This window comes from Heterocephalus glaber, unplaced genomic scaffold, assembly GCF_053883595.1.
Source record: "Heterocephalus glaber isolate CG9 unplaced genomic scaffold, H.glaber_assembly_v1.0 deba00001689, whole genome shotgun sequence".
Lineage (NCBI taxonomy): Eukaryota > Metazoa > Chordata > Mammalia > Rodentia > Bathyergidae > Heterocephalus > Heterocephalus glaber.
In genome coordinates this window covers 972,983-999,648 of record NW_028258414.1, presented here as the reverse complement: position 1 = coordinate 999,648, position 26,666 = coordinate 972,983, and the positions used below count along the sequence as shown (strand labels likewise).

General features: G+C 36.0%; 1 protein-coding gene across 15 annotated transcripts in view; it reads right to left on the bottom strand.

Annotated features, from left to right (window-relative positions):
- Tcf12 (transcription factor 12) overlaps positions 1-26,666 on the bottom strand; it is a 384,470-nt gene that overhangs the window by 6,868 nt on the left and 350,936 nt on the right. For 7 of the 15 annotated variants that reach the window (XM_021237170.2, XM_087199160.1, XM_087199162.1 and 4 more), the window contains 6 exons: positions 21,562-21,635; positions 20,530-20,601; positions 19,618-19,824; positions 11,661-11,775; positions 10,647-10,809; positions 5,626-5,858 (listed from right to left, as the gene is read on the bottom strand). In XM_021237170.2, the coding sequence (XP_021092829.1) occupies positions 5,626-5,858; positions 10,647-10,809; positions 11,661-11,775; positions 19,618-19,824; positions 20,530-20,601; positions 21,562-21,635 (864 nt within the window). Of the gene's footprint in view, positions 1-5,625; positions 5,859-9,480; positions 9,558-10,646; positions 10,810-11,660; positions 11,776-19,617; positions 19,825-20,529; positions 20,602-21,561; positions 21,636-26,666 lie in introns of those variants that run through there. The other 8 variants (XM_021237172.2, XM_004855748.4, XM_004855751.3 and 5 more) reach the window with 4 other exon arrangements.

The window sequence follows — 26,666 nt, the reverse complement described above, 5'->3', positions numbered from 1 at the left end:
ACCGTGTCTCAAAAATAAAAAGGGCTGAGGATGTAGAGCGCATCCCTGTATTTGAGCCCCAGTACTGCAAAAAGAAAAAATATCTAGCTGGTCACTGCTTTTGGTAGCCTTTTGTTTCTTACTGTGGTACAGGTTAAAAATTGTTACACATATTTTTCTAAACTGATTAAAAATGCTCTAATGAATAGAACACAGGACAGCATTTAAAATTAAGGACAATAGTATTTTATATAAGTTATGTTGTTTTATGTTAGAGTTTCTTGAAATGTGAGCCTAGTTAAATGCATCACAGCCCAGCCTATATTTTAATGTTTCCTCTCTAAGCAAAGTAAAAATGTATTTGAATGTGTATATTCCTTTTTCTTTTTTTTTTTGGTACTCGGGATCGAACTTGGGACCTTGCGCTTGCAAGGCAGGCACCAGAACCACTGAGCTAAATCCCCAGCCCTAAATGTGTATATTTCAGTATACACTTATAGTTCACATCTGGGTTTTTAAAAAGTAGATAAGGGACTTTATTATGGCAAACTCAACTGCTTCTATTAATATCACTGATGCATGGCGATCAAATTTCATTTTAGGGTTCTATTTTTTTTAAGTCTTTGCATTTATGAAATGACGTAAAGCCTGTACAAGTGTAAGAAGGATTAATGAAGAAAGACAGATAATTTCTTAGTTTATCAGGATGCCGAGTAGGTGAATGGCATGTTCATCACTATGCAAAGAAATAGTAAGAGCTGCTTTCTCTTTTTTGTAGTGTGAGGGATCAAACACAGGGCCAAAGAGCTGGTTTATCAACAAACGTCTGTACACTTCTGATGAGTAAGAAGAATCTGTCTTCCACTAGGTGTCACAGCCCTATGGAGGCAATGGTCTCATTTATTGACTAATGAGACAAAAGAGAGCACAAATAAAGATGTAAAATGTCAAGAGGACAAAGAGAGAGCTGAAAATTTTTCAAGTAAAACAGCCTCACATTTTTGCTATCATGAAACACTGCTCTTGACTGACTACGACTGTGTCACACCAGGATCTAAGTGGCAGTATTCAAAAACCTAGAAAGAAAAACAAAAAGCTGGAAAGGAACAGAACCAAAAGCAGAACAAGTGTTGACAAGATTTTGTAGATTCCTATAGTCAGACAAAGAACTCTTATGGCTGGAAGAACAAGAATATTATAGCAGATCTAGAAAATATAAAGTACATTAAGTCCCCGACTTATGAACGAGTTTCATTCCAGGAGAACGTAAGTTAGATTCATTTCTAAGTCTGACAAAGTCTTATACAGTACACCCGTGAACGTTTGTGACTTGAATGTTCATAAGTCAGGGATCTACCTTATATGAAGCTTTGATCCAAAAAAAAGCAAAGACTAGTACTGCTTTTATTCCTTGTGGTGTGTATGACAGGCACACCACAGGCAGAAAGGTCTAATACAGATAGATGTTCAGTAGAAATCAGACACTACCTGCAGGGCATTTCCATTAGGAAAGTTCCATCTACTGACTTCTGGTACAGCTGATGGACTTAGCAATAGTATAATACCATCTTCTCAACATGACAGAACAGAATTTTTTGCCTAATTCAATGGTCACTTGTAAATTATGATGACTAGGCAAACGTTTATGTTACCATGACTATGTGGAGATACTTTCTGAATCAAGAATTTTACAGCGATTGTTTCCTTACTCATACAATGTTTCTTTTCTTATACTTCACAGCTGTCATTTTTTTTTTCACTTTTAGTAATGCTAATCTCCCTCCTCTCCTGCTCCAGTATCTAACAAGTGCCTATCAATGTATTTCCTAAGACCCTAAGACCTAACACATCATACTGTCAATTAGCTCCACTTTCTTTCCCAGGAAACCTTTCTTCTACAGCTCAGGATCTTCTATTTTCAAGGGACTAGGTGTTTCTGTCTAGCACCTCCTGTAATGGGACATCTTTTGGTTGCTCTACTGTGTTAGAGTCTTTGCTTCCTGGACCTCATACCTGTGTCTTTTGTTGATTATGTTCTTCCATGTGCTTAGTGAGATAGAATGTGTGGAAGGAAAATTTAAAGTCTCTGTATATCTGAAGTTTCTTTTATTTATACCTTTGATTAACTGTCTGGCCAGGTATGGAATTCTAGGTTTGAAAAGTCTTTTCCTCAGCATTTTGAAAGTACTCTTCCATGATCTGGAATCCAGACCTAATGTTCAGAACTCTGATGCTATTCTGACTTGTTCCTTTGTCCTTGAACTATGTGCATTTGTCTCCAGAGGGTTTAGGACATTCTTTAAAATCCCCCCTGATGCTTTGAAATTTCATGATGTATTTTAGTTTCAGGTCATTTTTTAACCATTATATTTAGTACAAGATTGGATCCTCATCTTTGACTGAGGACTTTCAGTACCCTGATATAAATAAGATAATCAGTACTTCAGCTACTTTTCCTCCTGCTGTGGGTTTCTGCTGTCTCACTGGATACTGTCTTCTCTCTCTTCTGTCCTTGTGGCTAACATCATCTTTATTCGTTTCAGTGGGAATCAGGAAAAAGGGGATTATCAGTATATACAGTGAATCTAACAAGCTTGACAATCTTCTGGAGTGGGGTTTGGGATTTTTCTTTTAAATTTGGAAATTTGAGAAACAAACAAACATAACAAAATAAAACAAAAAAACAAACCTCAGGGGATTCTGGGACCACCAAATTTGGGAACGACTGTCCAAGCTGTTCTCTTTAGACTCATTTGAAGACCAGAAATAAAAACCTAACCATTCTCTTGCCCATAAATTATTACCAGAAGAGCTGATTGAGCTGAGCTGCGAGAGTCTAGAAGAGAAAATGTGACCACTGACTGAATCCCAAGTAAAGCTCTGAGTACGCACTTGAAGATAACAAGTGCAATGTAGTAGGGAATAGAAACACTAATGGTACTGTTGAAATTGTAATCATGATATTAGAAAGGCTTAAACTGGCAATGGCAAGAACCAGATGGGGTTGCTACGTGGGCACCAAAACACAAAGTGTGCCCTGGAAAACCTTGCTGTTTGGAAGAGAAACCACTCTTTTTTCCTTCTCCACATGACTGTTGGACCTGGGTTTGGCTGCTCCCTGGTATAAGCATTAATCCAGGGGTGACAGGTTGGGCTAGCCAGACTGTACTGGAGAGCCATCCTAAACCAGGAGCCAGAGAGTTCAGAGGATGCCCAAAGCGGGTCATGTAAACGAAATGTACGTCTTCGTAGAAACTGCTGGGCTCACGTACTGCAGGGATGAAGAAGTTCTCAAATGTAAACACCATACTGAAGCAACTCAAAACTGCTGGACATGGCTGGCTGTGGTGGTGCACACCTACGATCCCAGCACTCTGGGAGGCTGAGGCAGGATGATTATAAATTCAAGCTCAGCTTGGCTGATTTACTGAGACCCTGTCTCAAAAAGGGGGTGGGGGGTGGAGAGGTAGCTCAGTGTGAAGGCCCTGGGTTCACTCTTCAGCAATGGGAAAAGAACACCACCACCTCCACCCCCCCCCCCACTGGAGATAAAATCCAGGAAAAGACATTGGCTACACCCAACTTCGAAGGTCCTGCCAAAGCTGTGCCTGTGCGAAGGTTCTACCCGACGGCTCTCGGAGTACCATTCACGAGGTTGTTCACGAACTCCAGGACTACAAAATAAAGATGAAGGCTTTGTGCTACAGGCCCAGAGGAAGAAGTGGGAGAAGAGTAGGCTTTTCTGAGTATCGAGGCCATCCCTAATAAAGTCACAGTTCATTGTATTTGTTCCAACTCCAAACAGTGAAAGACTCCCTAGAGCTTTCAGAACTGTGTGAAAAGGTCAGAACCCATAATTGAGATGCGGAAATTAGCAGGCACTGGACAAGCCCTAATGCCATACGCTCTCTTAGATACAGCTTTTCTATTCCAGATGCCACCACTGGAAAGATAAGTGTTACAAATGTGTAAGATCCACTCAGGATGGTGCAGCTCGTACCTTATTTTAAACACAGAACTATTCCTCATGTTAATGACTTGGATCTGAGTAGGTATCTCTGCTCTTCAAAAAGTTTCCCAAAACACAAATGATCCTGAATGTAGCTCTAATGTACTGTGGAAGGGAAAAGGTGTTGTGCTGGGATAAGTCTGGGACCCTGATGGGCAGGCAGTAACACTCTCACATCTCAGATGCAGGCAGCAACTTTAGCAGCACCTGGCTGTGTGGAGTCAGGTCGGAGGATGAGTGTACTTGGACTCCTGAGCACAGGTGCCTGGCTACCTTCTGAGCAGGACAATGGGTGTCAGCTACGACACAAGAAGAAAACCTGTCTGGTAGAGTGATAGTGGCTCAAGGAACTGCCACTCCTGTTACAGATGAGTGAATGGGCAACAGCCTCTTTATGAGCATTTCAAGGGAGCCTGTATCTCCTTCAAGATTAAGTTTCATTAACATTTCCCTCTACAGATACTTTAGGGTTTTATAATAAGACCAGCAATTATCTGGTTTTAACAACAGGTTGGTTATCCATAAAACAAGATACACATCACCCTTACATGCTAAATATATTGGAGAGAAGTAGATGGGTGAATAAACTACTACTATCTGTTTTTTCTGAAAGTTTGTTCATGTTCTCTCTGATTTCCTAAGCACCCCCCCACCCCTAATCAGTACTGAGAGCTCATGGTTGGAATTTTCAGCAGCTGCTAATTCCTACACTTTTATGAATCTTTTCCAAGTAAGGTCTAACAGAAATGTTCACAAAATAAGAAAGAATTGCTCTCAGTGAAGAAAGACTACCTGTAGGGCCAGGAACTCAGGGTGCCATTTATGAACTCCCTGCAACAGAGCTCGGGATAAAGAGTTTAAACACTGATAAGATATGTAGGTGTCCGCCAAAATATAAGCTTAATGGTGGAACCTCTCAAAGGCAGGAAGCTTCTATTACTTGATGACCAGGATCTGGGATACAGTTGGCTGGCACAGACAAGGTATGTGATAAATGAAGGTTAAACAAATGAAGTTTTAAGACTTCTTCAAGATTTCAGTAACCTTCATAAAAAATAAAACAGGGCAGTGGCTGAAGTTAGCAGTATGTGAGCCTTTACAAGTCACACTCTGGCCATCAAAGACAGACACACATGCCAGCGCAGGTCAGCTGAGAACATGGCATTCAAAACTAGGGCCAGCAAAGAAGCCCAAGACCTTACTGACAATGGCTCTTTACATCTGGCAAAGCCTTCAGGAGCCACACTTAGGCATCCTATTAACCAGCAGGGCTGTGGAGGTGCTCTACAGTAGAGCAAGTATGGAAAAGCAGGGAGACAGGAAGGAGCAGGGAGGAGGACAGGCCTGGGTAGGGAAACACAACAGAGAGAGAGCAGAGTCGAGCAGCAGGTGGAATTGCCTGTTTTCCACATTGTTTTGGAGACCTGCTTACTGGTCTGTGAGAAGCAATGAGCCTACAGATACTGACCAAGACAGTGAGACAGAGAAGAGAACTATAGGAAAAACTGGATCCTGACGATAGCATGGGAGCAGTATTGGCAGAACTTATAAGCTACACAAGTAGGGAGCAACTGGAAACAGAAATGTCTGCCAACTTGTGGGCACAGTGGTTGTCTATCTCTGCTGGATCTACTCACCTCTGACTTGCTGTTCTAAGCTAAGGATGACGGCCACGGCCTGATGAAGAATGAGGAGTTTTGTTTGAGGCTTTTCACTCTTCAAATGAAGCTGACACATTCGGCCAAGCTCTTTGAAAGCCTCATTAATATCCCTCACACGCAAGCGTTCTCTGGCATTGTTAGCCATTCGCCTTTCCTTCTCTCTTTCTATTTTCTGTTCTGGATTCAGATCCTCATCTTCATTAGTACTACTGGAAAACAAAATAACAACGTCTGTTAGCTCCTCTATAAGAAAGATATGCTGACTGCAAAATTATGATGTACAAAGATGGAAGTAAAAATTCCTAAACACTATTAATAGCTTCACTTAATATGACTGTATTTCTTTCTAGTGTTTCTTTAATACACATATATAATCATATAGTTGAAATTATACTACATACATTTTAATGTATTTTTCACTGCACATTTTAGCATGAAGATATCTCCATGCTAGTGAAGCTCTTCATGAATACAGTATCAACCACACAATATTCTAGCACCTTGACACACAAAATGTGGTCCACAGATCAGCAGCCTTACTGTAAGCCTGTTTAAAGACAGACAGACTCTCACACTCTACCCCAAACATATTGGTTCAGAAGTTGCATTTTAACAAGACCCCTAGTTGATTCACCAGCACAATAAAGTTTGAAAGCACAGTTCTAGTACAAGGGGTTTCATACTTTGATCAACCTAGGTAGGCTCTTGAATATATTGTGGCAGTCATGTGGTCAGATTAAGAGAAGCATGTCAGAAAATGGCCATTTTTTTCCTAGATAGAAATATTATCATCAGTAAAGATAAATATGAAATATGGGAGAACTGGAATACTTTTTGTGAAGGACAAACTGGCAAGATAAATTTGAGACCTTAAAATGTTTATTACTTCTTGACTGGCAATTCCAACTTTTAGAAATTTTTCCTAAGGATAACTAGAGATGTAGATGTAAATTCTTTTTCTTTTTTCAGAAAATAGTTTTAATGAAAGCATGTTACAGTACCTAGGCTGATAAATAATGAGATTATTATTTTTATTTTCATTTAATACATGTGGCTATTAATAAAGAAAATAAAAAGCATTCTATGGAAAAAATTTCATAACAAAGTAATCAGAGAATAACAATAGTTAATACACTGTGTACTATGATTTTTAAACATTTAATTATTTATTTTTTACTTTTTGAGATAGAAGTAGTCCGGGCTGGCCTTGAACTCACAGTGATCCTCTTGCCTCAGCCTTCTGAGTTATTACAGGTATGCACCACCATGCCCACTCTATGATCTTAAAAGAATGGCCAAAATGTGGCAGGTGTTGTGGTACATGCCTGTAATCTCAGTTCTTGGGAAGCTGAGGCAGGAGGATTGCTATGAGTTCAAGGCCACCTTGGCCTACACAGTGAGTTAAAAAAAAAAAAAAGGGTCAAAACGTTACTCAGAGTAAAAGTCATAGACAAAAAAGAAAAAAATCTCTCCTACAAAAAAGAAACGAACAAATAGCACAATCCATAATAGCTAGATTTTAGAAACAGTGTATATGTCCATCAAGAAATGAATGTGTAAAGAAAATGTGTGATTTATACACAAAAGAAAGATAAACTTGAGGCATCTGTAGGCAAATGGGTGCAACTTGAGAACAAGATATTAAGTAAAATAAGACACTGAGCTTAAATATCGCAATGGTTTCTCTCATATGAAAAACTCAAAATATGCAATTCCCCAAATTCTGTCCTGTTGTTTTAAAATTATTTCAATGTATCTGCTAATTTGTTTCATTTGTACTACTAGTTTCTCTTAGTTCATTGCACACAGAAATTTATGTAAAGGAAATTTACCACAAAATTATTTACATTAGTAACATACTAGAGTCCAAAATAATAGGAGACTGGTTAAATAAGCCACAGTACTTGAGACAATGGATTACCATGTAGTCTCTAAAGCTAAAGTTGCAGATTATGCCAAGTAAAAGAAGCCGGCCATGAAAGACTACTGTATGATTCCATTTGCACGGATTTCTAGAAAAGACAAAGCTCTGGTAACAAAATGATCCATGAGTGCCAAGGGTGGGAGAGGGGGAAAGGGGTTGACTGCGAAGAGGAAATTTTCTGGGGCAGTGAAAATATTCTGTATCATCAAAATGGTGGTGGTTATGTCTTTTGCAGTTGTTAAAAGGAAAAATATAAAAATTTTAGGTATATATTTAATATACATTTTGTCAAAGGACAAAATTAGTACACTTAAAATTTTAAGTTTTATTACATAGGAATTAAGATTCAATAAAGCTGGCCCCAAACAAAAACAAACATGTTGCAGAAAATACTTAGGACAAATGAAAAAGCTAAAAATACACTGTTTAATGGAAAAAACCTGAAATTATGAAATTTATGTCTGGTTTAATTCTAATTTGAAATGTACTTATGGAAAGAGTCCTTAAAATATAAACAATGGATTAATTCTGGCTAGTAAGATTTCTTGCGATTTTTGTGTTTTTCTGGATTTTCCAAATGCAAAGAGACTACATAATCAGAGAAATAAAATGTGAGGAAGATGCTTTACAGTAACTTTCAGAAAGTTCTATTCCTACTTCAGAAATAAATTACTAAGCACAGGTTCCCAAAAGCTTGAAATAATGTGCACAAAGAAGAGATGTTTTCACCTCTTCTCTAATACTTCATTATTCCACAAAGAAGTATACAATAGATTCTTATTAGCTATTCAAGAATTACATAAATGCATTCTTTTGATAATACAGAGTCGCTGGCTTTTTAACTCCAATGGGGGCTTCAATCATCTGGTCTAAAGGTGTCCAAACTAAGCTACTTGCTAGGCTTTCCAGGGACACAAAAGATACAGCTTCATAGGTCCATTAGTAGAGAGGCTGGACCCAGGCACTTGTGTTCCTAAAATGTCCCAGGGGTCTGTGTAGATGGTTTGAGAACCCTGAAAAACTGAGAAATCAGTTACCTTCTTGGAATCACACAGCTAACTAGTTGGTGGCATAGCAATGGGAAACCAGGTCAGTGCTCAACAGAAGCAAACCTACAACACATACTAACTCTACCATCACAGTGTTAGCCATAATGCCTTTAGTCATTGCTTACTGTATGCCAGTGTGCAAAGGGTTTCACATGCATCATTTTCAGGTTATTCTCACAAGAATATGATCATAAAGCCTCCTTTTAGAGGAGGAGGAACTGGTCTCAAAGAGCTTTGATCCCTTGTCTGAGGTCAGTAGTAGGTGATGGTGCCATGATTTAAACCCAAGTTAGCCTGACTTTGTCCAAAGGTGATGCCAGTAACCTATTAATTAGTATTAACCTATTCCACTCTCTCCCAATTTCTGATGACCCATAATATGGGCTGGCAAACCATAGCCTGTTTTTCTAACTGAAATTTTTCTGGCCCAGCCATGCTCACTGCTTCTGCACTCTCTTGGGCTGCATGGCAGAAACCAGGACCCGTGACAGAGACTCATGGCCCACAGAGCCTACAGTACTCACCACCTGACTCTTCACAGAGAAAGCTTCCTGACTCTTGATGTGGAAGTAGAGATATATGAGAAGGAAACACACAAATGACTTCCCTTAAAATTCTTTCTGAATAAAACTAGTTAAAAAGGCCTCAAAGAAGTGGCCTCTGGATTCCATTACCTTGTTTTTACTTCCTTATTTACATTCCTCAGTTGAGTAAAATGAATTAAAATGACAGCATCAGGATCTTAAGAATTTATTTTTCCCAAGAGAAAATGCTTAGCTACTGAAAACAGCAAGAATGTCAAAAGGCAAAAGGACACCTTTAATGTATGTGAATGAAGTCAGGTGTGATGGTGCTCACCTGTAATCTCAGCACTCTGGGAGGCTGAGGGAGGAGGATTTCAAGTTCAAGCCCAGCCTGGGCAATTTAGCGAGACCCTGTTTCAAAGGGGAAAAAAAAAGCTGGGAGGTATCTCAGGGTGAAGGCCCTGGGTTCAATCCTTAGTACCAGAAAAAAAGTATATGCATGGTAGAAAGGACTATGCTACTTCTTTTAGTCATATCTACCATACTCACTGTAAATTGTGCACCATAATACATAAAACGTTTTAAACATAAATATCTGTATGTCATGTATACATATTATTGGCAAATGGATACATGTACCAAGAGACAAATACTATAAGAAATCATCTTAATTTTAATTAGAAGTAGAATAAAAATCTGAAGAATCTGGAAATCATCTGAAACTAATGTACTACGAACTTTTATTCATACTTAAAAGCAAGGTCAAGTCCAATTTCTAGAAAACTTTACTTGACAACTTCAGTTTACTTGGGGTTCTTTTTCCTATTTTTTTTCAAATTATTGTTTAAATGAGGAGCCAGCAAACTTTGTAAAGGGCCAGATGGTAAATATTTTTAGCTTTGTGAGTCATATGGTTCCTGCAGCAACTACTCAAATCTGCCAATGTAAAACAAAAACAGCCGTAGACAACACAAAAACAAATGGATGGGGTGGTATTCCAATAAAACTTTATTTATTAATATAAGTAATAGGCTATCCTATATTAGCCCAAAGGCCATAATTCACTGACAACCAGTTTTAGCTATACAAGAATCTTATGACATAATTAAGTCTTAAATTAATATACAAAATATTTATTGGCTGAATGTATCTAAATGTCTGGATCACATAATTTAACTTACTATAGGTATTTTTCTTCTGATTGTCTCATAGAATGTAAGCAACTTGAGGCAAGTTGCTTAATGTTAGTTGATGTAATTTTTTTTTATTTGTAGATTCTAAAATGGTATAGTAAAATGGAAAACATAATTTTGGAGTCAAACATTCATATTCTTCCTTGTAGGCATAATATGAAGATTAAACAGGAGAAACATAAATAAAAATCCCAACACAGTATCCAGAACACAGCTGGCAGTTAATAAATACGATACCCTTCAACTTCCCAAGTCTTTCCACTTGTAACAAATGAGTAAAATTTAATACCTGGATACTAACAAATACCTTGTTCTGCCTCTAGATGAGACCTTGATATCTTTCTGGGAGGATTCATCATCTGATTTCATGTCATCTGATGAAGGAGGTTCATGAAGGTTCTCATCTTTCTCTTTATTTTCAGTCTTGATTTCTGTTGGAACAACAGTTCCAGACTGACTTTGCAAGCCACCTAACAAAGAGGCAAAGGAAACAAATGGATAGATTCACTTAGGAATTCCAACTAAGAGGGTAATAAGTTTTCTGGATGGTGAATACCCTTAGTTGTTATAGGGGTATGATAGAAATGTGAATATGTAGGAAAGTTTACTGCTCGAAGCTGGGAAAAACATGTGCAAACTGTTTATGATTTTATAGCATTTATACTTAAAAGAACAAGCCCAACCATGATGATTAATGTAGTGCTTACTTTCAGGCACTACTTACTAAGTAATTAAGGTTATGAGAAACTTGATGTACTTTAGAAACTAACTTCTAAGACGCTGTCAAGCTAAAGGAAATGAGCAATTTCCCAGATAAAACACAAAATAGACATCATGTTTAAATGTAACTGGGAGAATTTTATTTTGGTGGTCTTAATATTACCTCTATATTTATACTTATTTACAAGCTATATTGTTAACATTGATAGCAATTTGTTTTTTTAAATCAAAATTGTCTCCCCAATTAAATTACAATCTTCCAAACACCAGGTACCATCATTCAGTTTTTAATATACTTAGAAATAATTCTCTCATTGCCCCTAGGGATCATGCAGGGTCACTCACAAGAAGTTAACTGAGGAAAAGACATGACCAAAGCAGGTAAAAACATCACAGATAAAGCTACTGTCAGTCAGTAAGTACCCATTACTATGCAGATGGACCCTAATATCTCCCAACACTTGCAGCAGCATCACTATTTGGGATCCCCCCACCCCTCCATGGCTTCTCTGATTCACAGATGTTAGTCCTACCCTGAGAAAAGTGACAGTATTTCAAATGGTGTCTCTGCATTGTTGCTAAAAACTGAAAATACGGCTACCTCTATAGTTTTCTTGTGTTTTATGGTTCAGGTCTGTGCTTGAAGCAGCGACGGTACTAGACAGGACTGAATGATTGCCATTGAGACTAATAGAATCTTCCCGATGAGCTCCAACCTAAAGTAAAAACAACAGAAAAAGATGTCAAGACTTGTTCCTTTTCTGAGGTGTGGGGAGAATTGGGCCTTATTATATTGCCCATGCTGACCTCAAACCCTGGGCCTAGGGGATCTTCCTTATCTCAGCTTCCCAAGTAGCTAAACTACAAGTACTAATCCCTTTACCTAGGTTTGTCTAAATCCTTTTCCAGGGTTTAACACAGAAAACAGTATCATTCACCCGAATTTAGCAACATTTTTCTGATGCCACTTTTCTAGTTTCAAACCAAAGTGTGACTTTTAAAAAAAAGTACAATCCAAATTTTAAATTCCACAAAGGTTTTTTTATGAGAAGCCAAATGAGCTAGTACAGATAAAGTGTTTTGTATGCTATAAAGCACCATATATTAAGGTCTGTTATTGATCCCACATAAATCTAAAACCATATTTCATATACTACCTATATACTGGTATATTAAAATATATATGACCTTTTATTTAACAAAATACTGTACATTCCAAGTACTAATAATATTTATTTAATGTTGGCATCTCCTAAACACATATAGTATCTTATTTTTTCTTTCTCTAATTGTTCTCAATATTTTTTAAAACAGTGGCAAAGGCAAAACAGTATTAAAGTAACTTCAAACAAAAGTTTGCACTGCTAGGCAACAACTTTAATCAAATGTACTAAAGCCACATCAACCTGAAGAAGGCAAATCATGCAAACATGACCACGTATTTAGCTGTTGCAGTATTTTCAGTAAAACTTCTTACAGATGAAGCTTTTCATTGCCTGGAATTATACATGAGAACCACTGTTTTTCAGTAAATCCTTCAATCCTCATAAATTGTCAGTGTTGAATCCTCTTCAATAATTAATATAGCTTATCTTTTATGACTATATGAATTTTACCCTGAGAAATATAAATATATCTATGCAAATTTATTCTTTTGTTTTCTGTGAGCTAAATAAAAAGAACCAAAGCAAAGTTCTAGGCAATGCAGGCATTTGGCTGTGTAGCTGACTAGAATATATCAGTTTTTCTACCAAACTTTAAAGAAATATTTGTCTTTCATCCTTATTCTTATCTTTAATGCATTCTTTAAAAATCCATATAATACATTCCATAGCTTCTTTTGAAATTACCAGAGGATTCTCATTGCTGAGAATTACTTATGACACTGCTTGTGTGGATATCCAAGGACTATGTCCTAAAGACCACATAAACTTCATCATGGAATAGAATCATAAAAGCGGACCACAGAAATGACAGCTGACTTCCAATCCCCTTCTCACCAGTGTTAAGTTTTAGCCTTGTATTTCCCCTTCCCTCAAAGCATCTGAAAAAAATCTGAAGGTTGGGCATGGTCATGCATGCCTATAATCCCAGCACTCTGGGAGGCTGAAGCAGGTGGATCGCAAATTTGAGCCCTGTGTGGGCAACTTAGACATTTAGCAGGACCATGTCTCAAAGTTAAAAAAAAAAAAAAGGTTGCAGGAAAGCTGGGGATTAGTTTAGTTTGGCCTTTGGTTTCATTTTGGTATCCCCAAAAACAATCCAAAAAACTTATCCTTTAACCAGTGAAGTGGACTAAAAACCACATTCAAGAGATAAATTCATTTAAAAAATATTTCATGAAATCCTGTCTCACAGGCAGACATCCTGGTCATGTTTGTTCTTAACACCTAAGGGTGTCTTGCTAACTATGGGCAACTCACTGATCTACACAGAAGGTCAGTTCAAAATCCATTTTATAAAAATAGATATGGGATAAACACAATATATAGCTGCAACTTTAGAATATATAGCTTGGAACCTTAGAAGCCCAGGCCCATTCTAAAGATAAAATATCATTAAGACAATTCAGACTGGCTCAGGAAAATTTTGCAGGTTAAAGGTTAAATTAAGATTTCTGTTTGTATTTATAATGGTATGGTCTTAAAACTTGTCATAATCTCTGGCAATATGTGCTAATTCTGTTCTTAGCTAGGAGTTATAACTATCATATTAAGCAATTTAAAAGGAAATAGCCTTTTAAAATTTAAATAAGTTTACTTACTATATATTATACATGTGAACAATTTTATAGTTCTGAAGGATGGTACTTTTAAACAGTAACAACTGAATTTTCACTCAAGTGAAAATGCATCTGCTAAATTCTGATTACTTTTTATTTTATTAGTATAAATTTTTTATTTCTCTGGAACTTACTAATAAAAAATATTTTACCACCTTAATGAAAGGCTTGGAAACAGGATTATTATCTAAACAATAAATCTTAAGGATTCTGTCTTTCTCTTAAGGAAAATCATGATGATTACTTCATTTGTTTTGGAATATAAATTCCAGCAAATATTTTTGTCTCTATGGAATATTACAAACCATGTACTTTCTCACACCAACTTACATTATTGGGTTCCAAAAGAAAATTTTAATTGGCACGCATAATACAAATGTAAACCTTTAAAAAATAGTCTGAGACTAGCAGAAAGCTTGAAATCTGGAGTTTTTCATGTTAATGAACTTAGCAGGAACTTTTTCTTTGTAACTTGATTCACCTTGCAAATGGCGTCATATATTTTCTGGAGAGTTTTACAGTTTAACTGTTTAACAATTTCACTGTTTAACCCTTACTCACACTGGCTCCATATCCTCCCTTTTAATCTGCTGTTCTATACCCAAAGGCTCTGCCTTCAAGCACAACAGGTGTATAAACAATTCTTTGAGTCTGGAGCCTGTTGGGCCAGCCAGATAGGGTCCTGTTTAATTGTCCAGCTCGTTAGCATACAGCTGACAGGCTGCCTCAACTGAGAGGTATCAGGGAAGGCAAAGCCCTTGCCTGCTATGCTTTAAATTTCAATTATTAGGAAGAGCCTTATTTCAGAACAGAAGGCCCATCCCATTAAGTGACATCATTCTGCATACTGAACCTTCACAATCTGTGTATGGGTTGAATTTTGTTGGAGCACCCAACAAGGGACCTGTTTGCATTTAACCCAGCCAATGGGCTTAGCACTCACAATGGAAAAATGTTAAATCTAATTAGATGATAAATAAGAGGTCTTGTGAATTAAGGGACCAACTGAAACTACTCAGTATGAATTCTCCTGATTTTGAATCCCATTCTAGTAATTTGTTCAATTTGTACTATTCACTGGATACTAATCAATCAGTATTTTACTCTATAGGTGGATTAAAGGGTCTTTATATACTGTCTACCCTAAGGTATGTTATTTAAAAGAGGTTTTATCATAGAAACTTAGTAGTATACAACTTGTAATGTTTCCACAAATGCGTAACTCCTCTGGCTTTCAAACTTTTTAAAACAATTTTTAATTTAAAAATGTTACCAAAATCCTTATAAAGCACTAAAATGTAGTCTCATGAAAATAAAAATTTTAGAAATTGCCAATTTAGGGAAAAAACTATGTTGTAATAGCAAGAAAGCAGTCAACAGTAAAATGGTCTGTTCAGGTGAAACTGACATATTTTCTACAATATACAAACTCATACTCCTAAAATTAACTATTATTCAAATGGAAAATCGATTCTGATTTTGGTAATTAACAGAAATGCTTAACTAATTCTGAATAAAATATGATATTTGCCTAACAACAAAAATCTCCAGCAATAAAAAAAGTTAAAACATCTTGATTACATTTCCTTAGAGTTTTTAATGAAATCATCAAAAGACACCGTGCATGGAATTCTACACTGTTTCTTCTTCATCAAGCTTCCATTGGTATATAAAGATTCTAATCTCAGTTGGGTTTTAAACTGAAATTATGGCTTGACTGAGGAATAAGTGAGCATTTAAGACAGAAGCACTAACATGGAGCTAAGCTCTTGTTGGGCCTTGTTATTTCAATATTTCATCCATAATCAGATGTGGATGTACAATAACTTTACACTGTTGAAACTTCTGTGTTATGCCCAGATGAAAATGATTTCATTCATTTTCAATTTTCCACTTAATTTTTCTTCTTGTTACCAGTTCATTCCAAAGTTTGTTTGTTTGTTTATTTATTTATTTATTTTTGGTACCAGGGATCGATTTCGGGACCTTGTGCTTGCGAGGCAGGTGGCAGCACCACTGAGCTAAATCCCCAGCCCAAAAAGTTTATTCTTAATACTAAATAAATGGGAACAAATCTAAAACCCAATGCTGACATTACAACAGCTCCAAAAAGTCTGAGTTTGTGTTTTAAGATTATAATGACACATCAGGTCAACATACTAGTGTTTGACATGCAGTCTTAAGTTTTACCTTTGTGTAGGCAAATATAGAGAAATCTATAAGAATATGGAATAGGAGTAGAAAATTAAGAAAACAAAAACTAATTCCATTCAAAAATAAAAGGAAAGGCTGGGGATATAGTTCAGTGGCAGGTTTCTTTTTCAGATATAATCAGCTTTCAGGGAATTTTATCTTTATGTATACTCAGTAGCTAAAATATTCGAAAAGTCTTCTATGACAAACTTTATTTAATTCTAAACTCTGATGCTACTATAGTCAAGCATGACTTGTTCACAGAACAGCAAACATTAAGTTTTTAATACTGACCTCTGTTAACATATATTTCTGGTGACAGTCTTCTTACTACCATGGTATAAAATTTAAGTCTCTTTCTAGAACACTTAAAAAATACTAGACAATTATTTTATCCGTAAGACAATAAGATGAATCTCTCACAAATCAATACTAGCAGGCATAGATAACTTTAAAGGCATAATTCTGTTATAACTAAAAACAATGCAGAAGGCTGTAGTGTAGCTTGGTGGAGCCCTGTGTACAACTACACCACCACAAAAACCCAAAGCAAAGAGAGAGGTTGTTCTCAACAACGGCTATTTCCCTGACCAAGGACACTGTTTTGATCATGCAGACTTTATAATATAGGTAGTCTTGATTATTGATTTGTTTGCATTGCAAGCCGAGAGCCACTTTTGATACCAAAATCACACACCTGGCAAGAATTATGAAAGAGCTGATTCCATACAGGTGGGTATTGAGCACACGAGCAAGGAGCTTCCACCATCACTCAAAGAACCCTGGACTGTGAGTAAGAGCCCCTAGACACCAGGGTACTCTTCAACAAAATGCCTGACTCAGTGGGAGTCACAGTGGCACAGTCCTCAACAGCATGGCCAACTCAGCCTGGAGTTAGGGTACCACCATCACCAGCAACAGGCCCACCTTCTGCTCAAAGTCACCGACTGACCATGTTCTTCACTTTGTTCTATCATTTGGTCTTTTTTTGAAATCAAGAATGACTCTCAGCTGAAAAGCTGACTTCTGAAAGATGGGAGATTAATACTGACTCACCTGACAGTGTCAATTTTGTGAACTAGTTATTTCTATTTTGACTATAAACTTGGTAGAAATATAGGCTCTCCACTGCTGGGAAGTACTAGTGAGTATGCCTAGTGGAGGCAGCAGATGATGTCTGGTAAAGTTTTAATAGGCGTGTACCTCTCACAAGGATGTAAAGATGGAAAATAGTACTATATCTTTTTTTTTTGTTGCTTAAATTCTTTTATTGGTACTATATCTTGATAGATACACTATACAACAGCTTGGGTTTATTATTTGTGGCCTTGATGATGCTCCAACTATGCCAGACCCATCCAATATCTAGACCCTTTTTCTAGACTACTTTGAGATTTTTTTTTTCCTTTTTAAAGACTATTTCTAGCAGTTCTTTGATTTTCTGAAGTAGGCAAGTAGGCAGAGACATCTGTAGATGATACATTAGGAGCTATTTTCTTAATTAAAAGTTTCAGTCAATATCTTATGAAACAATTATTCCCTTGAGCTGAGTGTGGTGTTGCACACCTGTAATCCCAGTAGTTGGGAGGCTGAGGCAGGAGCATGGCAAGTTTGAGACCAGTCTAGGCAACTTAGTGAGACACTGTCTCAAGGGAAAAAGAGCTGGGAATGGAGCTTAATAGTAGCCTTGGGTTCAGTCCTTAGTATACCACCAAACCCCATCCCCCAAACCAAAAAAAACAAACTAAAATACCCAAGACTTCCTCTACTAGTCCTTTTAAAAATGCACTAACTTTCTACAGGATTTTGGAAGACTGGATTTTGAAAAATCTCTTTTCTTAATGAAGGCACACCCAAGTTGGTATAAAAAACTTCCCCAAGACAAAAAAGTTCTATTTTATATAAACTCCACATTTAGTTGGGAGGAGACAGGTATATCAAATATTACAACAGATAAGTTGGAGTAAAAGCACTGGGCTACTAAAAGAGAAAAATTATGATTAAAAAATGAAAAATAAGAAACAAATGTTGCAGTTGAGACCACCATGGGATCCAGCACACTGATTTTTAAGTTATTCTTCTAAATAAGGATAAACAGCATGTCAGCAAATTATTAGTTTGGTATTCTAGATTCATATTTGCAAAATGTCATCCTACTGATCTTATAATATCATTAAAATTACTTTATTAATACTACTAGTAACTACCCTTATATTTTAATGAACTTAATAATTCAGAAATATTTTCACAATTATCAGCTTATTAAACAGCAATAAAGACTAATTTTGTTTTTTTTTCTTTTTTGGTACTGGGGATCTAACTCAGGTCTTTGCGCTTGCACAGCAGGTGGTGAAACCACTGAGCTAAATCCCCGGGCTCAATAAAGACTAATTTTAAAGGAGTATAAATTTCAAGTTTTCCTGATTTGAAAAAACAACAAAACAACTTCTTTGTGAAGATATGCAGGAACCTGGTATCACCAGGCTGTGGAAAACACTAGTACTACAAGGCAGGCAGCCTTGTTTGATGTTTACCTAGGGGTCTCCAAAATGAATATAAATGGCTGACTGACACTTGACTTTGGAAATCTGGAACCAATCCTATTTTACAGAACACAAGTCTTCAGCATTTGGGACACCGAATTATTTTGATGATAGGTGACTTTTAGCCCTGATCACATGGCCTATAGCTAGAAATTTGTTTAATAGAAGGCTATTTCTTGGCATGCAGTGAACCTTAAGACCCATACCATAAACACGCAAACATATAGCATTAATTAAATATCAGGTTCAAAAAGAATTTCACTCCTTTAAAAGACAATCTGGATAGAAAATAATGTAAGACATTCAAAACAGAATTTCTGATGTGTAAGGGTTATAGAGCCCTACCCTGTCCCCACGAAATACCATGTTTTTTTCAAATATCGATTAAATTATTTTATTCTCTTGTAGGCATAATCTAAAATTGTTTCCTTACTTTGTTACTTAAATTATAGCTGTTGTTAAAAACTAACCCCCCCATTTAATTTCATTTGCAAATAGTTTAAATTTGGACTTGTACAAACTGAAGTTTCACATTTTTGTTTTGTTTTTGTTTTTGGTATCAGAGATTGAACTCCGGTCCTTGTGCTTGTGAGGCAGGCGGCGGAACCACTGAGCTAAATCCCAGGCCCGAGTTTCACATTTTTTTCTGTGGTTGAAGGTGGATTCTAAAGCACAATAGTAATTTTCCTAGAATAGAATCCTTGAAATTCAGTCTTGTTTTACTGCACTGTTATTCAAATTTCCTGCCTACTTTTTCAAGGCACAAACTGTTGTGCCAATCTTTACACATTTGGAAAAACAAAATCCAGGTTTAAGCTAAAATGGTATCTGTACAAAGTTTCTTCTTCTACATACTCATAGCAGGATTTTATGGATCAATACTCAGCCAGTAACTCTGCCCCAGACAATAAAGGAAACTCAAAAGCCTCTCTTTATCTTCCTTTCAAAAAGAAAGACTCTTCCCCAAATATTTCATGGAAACATTTAGGGCAGCAGTCTTTAGGGGCTATTATGAGAAAGATGAGGGCTGGCTATCTTACCATTGAAGCTGATCGATTATTTGTAACAAGGCTTGATCCTCCATAGTTTGAACTGAGGCTTCCAATTGGTGCATTATGGGATGGTCCCAATAAACTGTGAATATCACTGTGACCAGCAGGTAAACTGGTGGAAGGTCCCACAGCATGGTTCCGCAACACGTGGATAGCATCATCCAGTCTGTCCAAACGATCCTCCATTCGAGACTGCTGTAAGGATTGAAACAAACATGGAGGTCACTGCTAATATCAGTTCAATTTATCAAGCTGTTATGTTTCTTACTTTGAAAGACTGCAAGTGAAATAGAATATCAAGCAGCTTCAAAACCAACTACCTGCACTACATATCAACAATAAAAAAAGAGGCTACCTGTAGGTTCAAGAGCAAATTACTACTTTTCATAAGACAAATTTACCAAACTACTATGAGGTTATTTCTTTTAGCTTCTACAAAAGATGAATGGTAGTATGTCAATAATAATAGTCAATAAAAAGAATAAATTGTACTTTAATTAGAAAGATGTCAATTTGGGAAAGGGTCCTCAAATCCATCAATTTAAGTTGTAGTATTTTTTTAGGTGAATAAAGCATACCTATCTTTATTGGTAAACATATCCAGATACGCTCTTTAACAAAAGTGAAGAAATGACATTGTCTGTCTGTTGATATACACATACACATGCCCCATACACAAACATATTAGAATTTTAAAAATCAAAAGCACATGCCAGCAGAGCTCTTTAAAAAAAATTATTCTCAACAACATAAGAGACAAAAGTCTATTCTTACATATTGTTATGAAAACTGTAACGGTCAAATGTTTGATTTTAAGACTCTGGAGTCTGTACAGATTTTAAATAGGTAATGGATAAGTAACTGAAACACAAAAAAGGCACCATCTAAAAGAAATAGTACCTCACAGACATCCTTTAAGAAGGACATTGCATCTTGCAAATGCTCGTGAAGTTGCTGCTCAACTCGATTTTTCTGGCAAAGTCAAGACAGAACAGGAGGCAAAGCACAGGTTAAGATTAACTCCAACAGAGGTGAGAAAACAGCTGATGTGCATGTTGGCATAACATGTTAGTACAGTTAACGTGGAGATCTGAGAGACCTACGTGTATTAAGGTATGAGAAGGCTGGAATTTAACAGGGAAGTTATAAGGTTAGCATCTAAAGAGGACACATTGCTTATATTTGTTTGCAAAATACATGAGACGAAAACTCCCTAAATTTAAAATGTTCTGTTAGTCACAGAAAAAGAACATTTCCATTTGCAAATTGGAATTATTAAATGATAGCATCATTTAAGGATTCCATTAGATCATCTTTACTTTGTTTTTATTATACTTTGTAACTGTGGGTTACAAATTTAAGCATATAAAAGCAACAGTAGTTAACATTCTACCACAAATTCTTCACCCTCTGGTACCTAGAAGGTTTCTTTACTGTCTTATTTGTCTGGTAGATAATGTTTTCCTTGTATGATTTGCACAATATTCTTAGTTATAGGAACACATAGGAAATAATATTTCCATGACAAAAATAATTGATATTCACTTCAAATTTTAAATGTAAATGTAATGAACTATATATTTTCATATGATATAAAAAAAAAGTTTTCCCTTATACATAAACATGAAAGTATAGAAAAATTAAGCCCAAGATTTGTCAAAGAAACCAAAGTCTTATAACATTGTTTTAACACCAGCTGTTCTGACACCAGAAGCCCAATGCCCCCAAGAACAGATGGCAAAAGGCACACTCAGTGTGTTTTGTATTGTTTAGCTAAATCAGGCCATTTGTTAGCAAAGAATTTGTGTGTAAGGCTATCCCACTGTTTCTTCATTGTTACCCAAGATTTATTTAAAAAAAAAAAAAAAGAACTTCAAATTATGTATAGATAAAATTCTGTAAGACCTGTAAAGATTTATAAAAGGCTCTTACCAGGGAGTGGAGTGAATTTTCATAGCTTGGAGATGAAGGAGCTTGCCCTCCTGGTCTAGGCCATTGAGTGGTACCTGTTTAAAGCCAAAAGCATCCAAAATTACCTGGGTTAATGCAGCAATCTTGACAATGCTCTGAAGGAAAAAGTCATGATAACTCATAAATTCACATGAAAATTTTTGCTCAACCTTGACATAGGTTGGTTACTTATTAACTCAAAATATTAAACAAAACCTCTTCATTATCTATCAGTACAACAGTGTAGGAAGCTGAGAAAACAAAGGAAAATAACTATACCAACTACTTTCATGTTTACCTATTCTTTAGACCTTGTCCACATGCAACTGTATCTTGAGAAAATGTACTTCTAATGTGCATTCTTTTTCTTCTATCTCCCTTCCCCACCATGGTTTTACAATCTTGGACAATACTATTAATTACTATATTAATATTTATCTGTTTATACTTTAATTTGCTTAACTAGCTATTACCTTATCATTGGAAATGTTGGGTGGTGCTAGTTATGATGAATAGTGCTATAAAATAACTTACTTTTTTTCTTCAGAAATGCATGTTTTCAAAAAAAATGCATGTTTTCAAAACAAATAGCTTTTCTCAATTAAAAGGTTATATACATATTTATGATCCTTAAAATTCACAAGAGCAGGGCCAGGGATTTAGCTCAGTGGTTCCACCACCTGCCTCGCAGGCGCAAGGTCCCGAGTTTGATCCCTGGTACCAAAAAAAATAATAATAATTTGGGCTGGGGATTTAGCTCAGTGGTTCCACTGCCTGCCTCGCAAGCACAAGGACCCGAGTTCGATCCCCGGTACCAAAAAAAAAAAAAAAAAATTCACAAGAGCAAACTGATTTACTAAAGTGTGATATTAACTGATACAGTAACTTTAGCAGTCTGTAGACAAAGCGATTCCAGACAACTAAAAACACACTTAGGGTCACTTAAAAACTTCCAAACATGACTTATTCTAATATACACCACTTTATTTGAAAAATATCATTATAAAAACTTTTGTTAAATGTGTTTTTTTTTGATGTTAGGAAAGTAGAAATTAAATAAAAAGTAATGAAGATAGAAAAAGAAAGGATATGAGTTTATGAAAGAATGAGGCTGGGAGTGCAGCTAGGTGCTTAGGATGCACAAGGGCATCGGTTTGCATCTCAACACCAAAAATAAATGAGCAAACAAACAGAGTGAATGAACTGGTAAATAAGTAAACAGGAAATAGCCATAAGGGAAAAAAATTCCTCCATATGTTGGGTGGAATGCAATGTTTTAATGGGTCTTGCCAAAATAGTTTTAAAGAGAAAAAAAAAACCCTCAAAAAATTCTCAAAACAATTTATCAAAAATCTTCACTGTTTCAGGACTGTTCATCTAAAATTAAGTTATTCACAGAAAAGAATAAAGACCATTCAACAAACTGTATATGTATTGCTATTCATGAAAGCTTCTGTGACAGCCTCAATTATGTTGGAGATCTGAAGCTGATGGTGAAGGTTTACTTAATTTGTTTTCTGTTTTGCTAAGTGAAGTTTAAATGTTGGTACAGGTTCAGTTGTTATATTTAAGAAAAGATAATGTAAAATTACAACTTGTTATCTCAAAACAAATGAAGTAAATTGGAATATATTTATTTTAGCTACCACTCAATTGTCACTTAATTACTGAACAACCTGATCATTGAACAACCCACCACTCATACATTTTTTCAAGTTGATAAGCTGCTTACACAGATTTGTAATATTTTGATTAGATTTCACAAGTGCTACTGTATACTGCTGTGATTATACCAATACATTTTCAATACTAAATATATATATTATGTGCTTTTGCTTTTTTTTTTTAAACCGAAAAATTACTTTGAGGACCATTAAAGGCTTCACGTTAGACAGACACATGTAATCATAAATCAACCACACAAATTTTGGATGATCTCCTATTGTTCACTGAAATGAACTTGTGGGCTGATTTTATAATGAACAGATAAAATTCAGCAAGCAGGAAAATTTATTAACTGACTATATGAAGAATTTATACAAAAACAATCAGGTAACTAACACTTTACCATGATTTCAGTACACAGTGCTTACTAAACAGTGATCCAAAACAATGAATTTTAGGTGGATAATCATACTCTTCTTTGAAGATGCTAAATTACTGAAAAATACCTTTCCTTAATATTTACAGTGTATTGTAATAATTTCCATTCTTCTTCCAACTTCCCTTGGAGTGCTCTCTCTGTCTGTGATAGGAGCCTGATCATCAAGTTAACTTGGTTTTACTCGTGAACAGTTTAGAATCATCAGCATTTGTATAGACACTGTACAAAACAGTCAGTTTCTGTGGTTCTTCAGTAGCTTAGTGCTGAAAAATCAGGTATATGCACTAAGTTACTCAGGTAACAAATCAGCTCCACTCATCATTTCTCTCCCTTTACTTGGTGCTGGGGATTTTACCCAGGGGTTTGTACAAGGCTAGGCAGGCACTCTACCACTCCAGCTCTACAGTCATAATTTTTTATGGTAACATGAAGAAACTATGTGAAGGTCTATTTCCAAAATATGATTCATTCAACTGGAAAAAACAGATATACACTTGAAACTATCTTGTTTTCATTCTTCTAGATTGGGCTCCCTATGGTTGCATGTTTGGTTGAAGAAAACTAACACGGTCAAATCAGTGATGAGGTATCTGCTTGAACTTGAAATATTTCCAAGTTATACTTACTTAATTTTATTTTTAAAGCTGTATTTATTTCACAGACAAAGTTCTTGTTACTCCTCCCAGTCATTTCAAAATTTCATTTTACTGGACACAAAGGGGCTGACAACTGGATGGCCAGATAAGAGAGACCTTAGCAGAGGTTAACATCATGGACGGTAAAGCTCAAAGAAGGGCATAGAATTTTAGTGCATACAAGTACCTAGTGGATCAATAATTTGGGTAACCTGTACTATCAATTTTGTGAGCTCAGATATAAAATAAGGACACACTTTGTCTTTTAAAATCTGCCTCACAAAGTGGATCTTGTTACGTAGCCTAGGCTGGTCTCAAACCCTCCGTGATCCCCCTTTCTCAGCTTCCTGAGTGCTGGTATTACAGGTGTACCCTACTATGTTCTGCTACAAAGTTGATCTTAACAGATATGAAGGCACTCACTTGATAAGCCTAAAGGTCTTTTAAATCATGGGACATTACTGTTATTTCTTTCTAATGGTGCGTTTTTCATGCAATAAACAAAGAAGAAAAAAAAAGTATTCCAAAACCTTTGCAATCTTAAGACTACTGATGACTCATTAGCTACAGATGCAAATTTTGAGGGTGGGAGTAAGATTCAAATTCTGAACACAGACCATAATATTAGCATGTGTCTGACATTAGACAGACCTGTAGCTTCATCTCTTTATAAAATTAGTATGTGAAAATTGGGTATTAACATGCAGAAGATTGAGTCCAAACCCAGCTCTCATGTACTAAACAAAAATCAAAATGGATCAAAGATCTAAGATGAAATAGTTAACTGTTGAAGACATAGGTATATGCAAGGACTTTCTGAACAGAAACCCAAGAGCACAAGAAATAAAACTGAGAATCAACAGATGGAATCGTATCAAATCAAAAAGCTTCTCCACAGCAAAGGAAACTACCAACACAGTGAGGAAACAACCTACAGAATAGGAAAAAAAAAATATTGCCAGCTATTCCTCAGACAGAGGTCTAATAAGGAATGTATAAAGAACTCAAAAACATTAGTCTCCCCAAAATAAAAGAATCAAAAAATGTGCAACCAAAATGAATAGATACTTGTCGGAAGTACAAATGGCCAATAAATACTTGAAAACATGCTCATCAGTGCTGGCCATCAGAGAAATGGAAATTAAAACTATACTGAGATTCTATCTTACTCCAGAAAGAATGGTTATCATCAAACAGTCTAATAATAACAAAAATGCTGGCAAGGATGTGGAGGAAAAAGAAACTCTTTTACATTGTTGGTCAGAATGTAAACTACTATAATCACTGTGGAAATCAGTGGAGATTCCTCAAAAAAAACCAGGAATTCCATTTGACCCAGCTATACCTTCCTAGGTATCTTTCCAAAAGAGTTAACATCATTATATTATAGGGATACATGCATAGCTGCATCTGTAAGCAGCACAGTTTATAATAACTAGGTTTTGGAAACACTATATATCTACTGATTGACGAATGGATAAGGAATTTATATACAATGGAATAATATGCTGCCATAAAGAAAGATAAACTTGAAGCATTTTTAGGTAAATGGATGCAACTTGAGAACACAAGTGAAATAAGCCAGACACACAAAGCTTAAATATTGCATGATTTGTCTTACATGAGAAATAACACACACACACACACACACACACACACACACAGAGCAAAACAGAAGAGAGATAAATAGAAAGTAGGGAGAAGTTCAAGTATTTCCCCAAATTATCTATTCTGTTGTTTCAAAACTACTTTAATATATGCTAATTTGTTTCATTTATACTACTGGTTTACCTTAGTTCATTGAAAAGAAAGTTTTGTGATACTATCTGTTTCTTCTCTGTAAGAATCTTTTTGGTTTATGTCTTGTACTCTGCGTAACTACTTTGAAGATAATGATGTACACTACATTAACTACTGTTATTCTTTGTTACAAAATTTTTTTCATAAAAATTTTAATTTTTCATAAAAATGGTTCTAAAAATCTAGTGTGTGAATAAAAATATAAACATCAAATTTGGAATCATATTGGTGTTTGTAACTTGTAATCACAGACTACAGCATTAATATACAGGTATGTGAGAACCAGCACAGCCTGGGGACCTCGGGGGTTATCTAGAGTTGTTCCTCCTTCACTGTCCCTGAGGTCAGGTGTGGACACAGAGGTCCAGGCTTCTGCTTCCTTCTAGTAGACAAACACAAGCTTTTAACTGCTCTCTGGAGGAAACCATTTCAGTCATTCCTGCAGGCTTTTTACTGAATGATTATTCTCAAAAGCCACTCTCATTCTAGAAGGGTTATAATGAACCTACTTGATATTCAAGTTTATTGACATTTACAGAAAACATGCT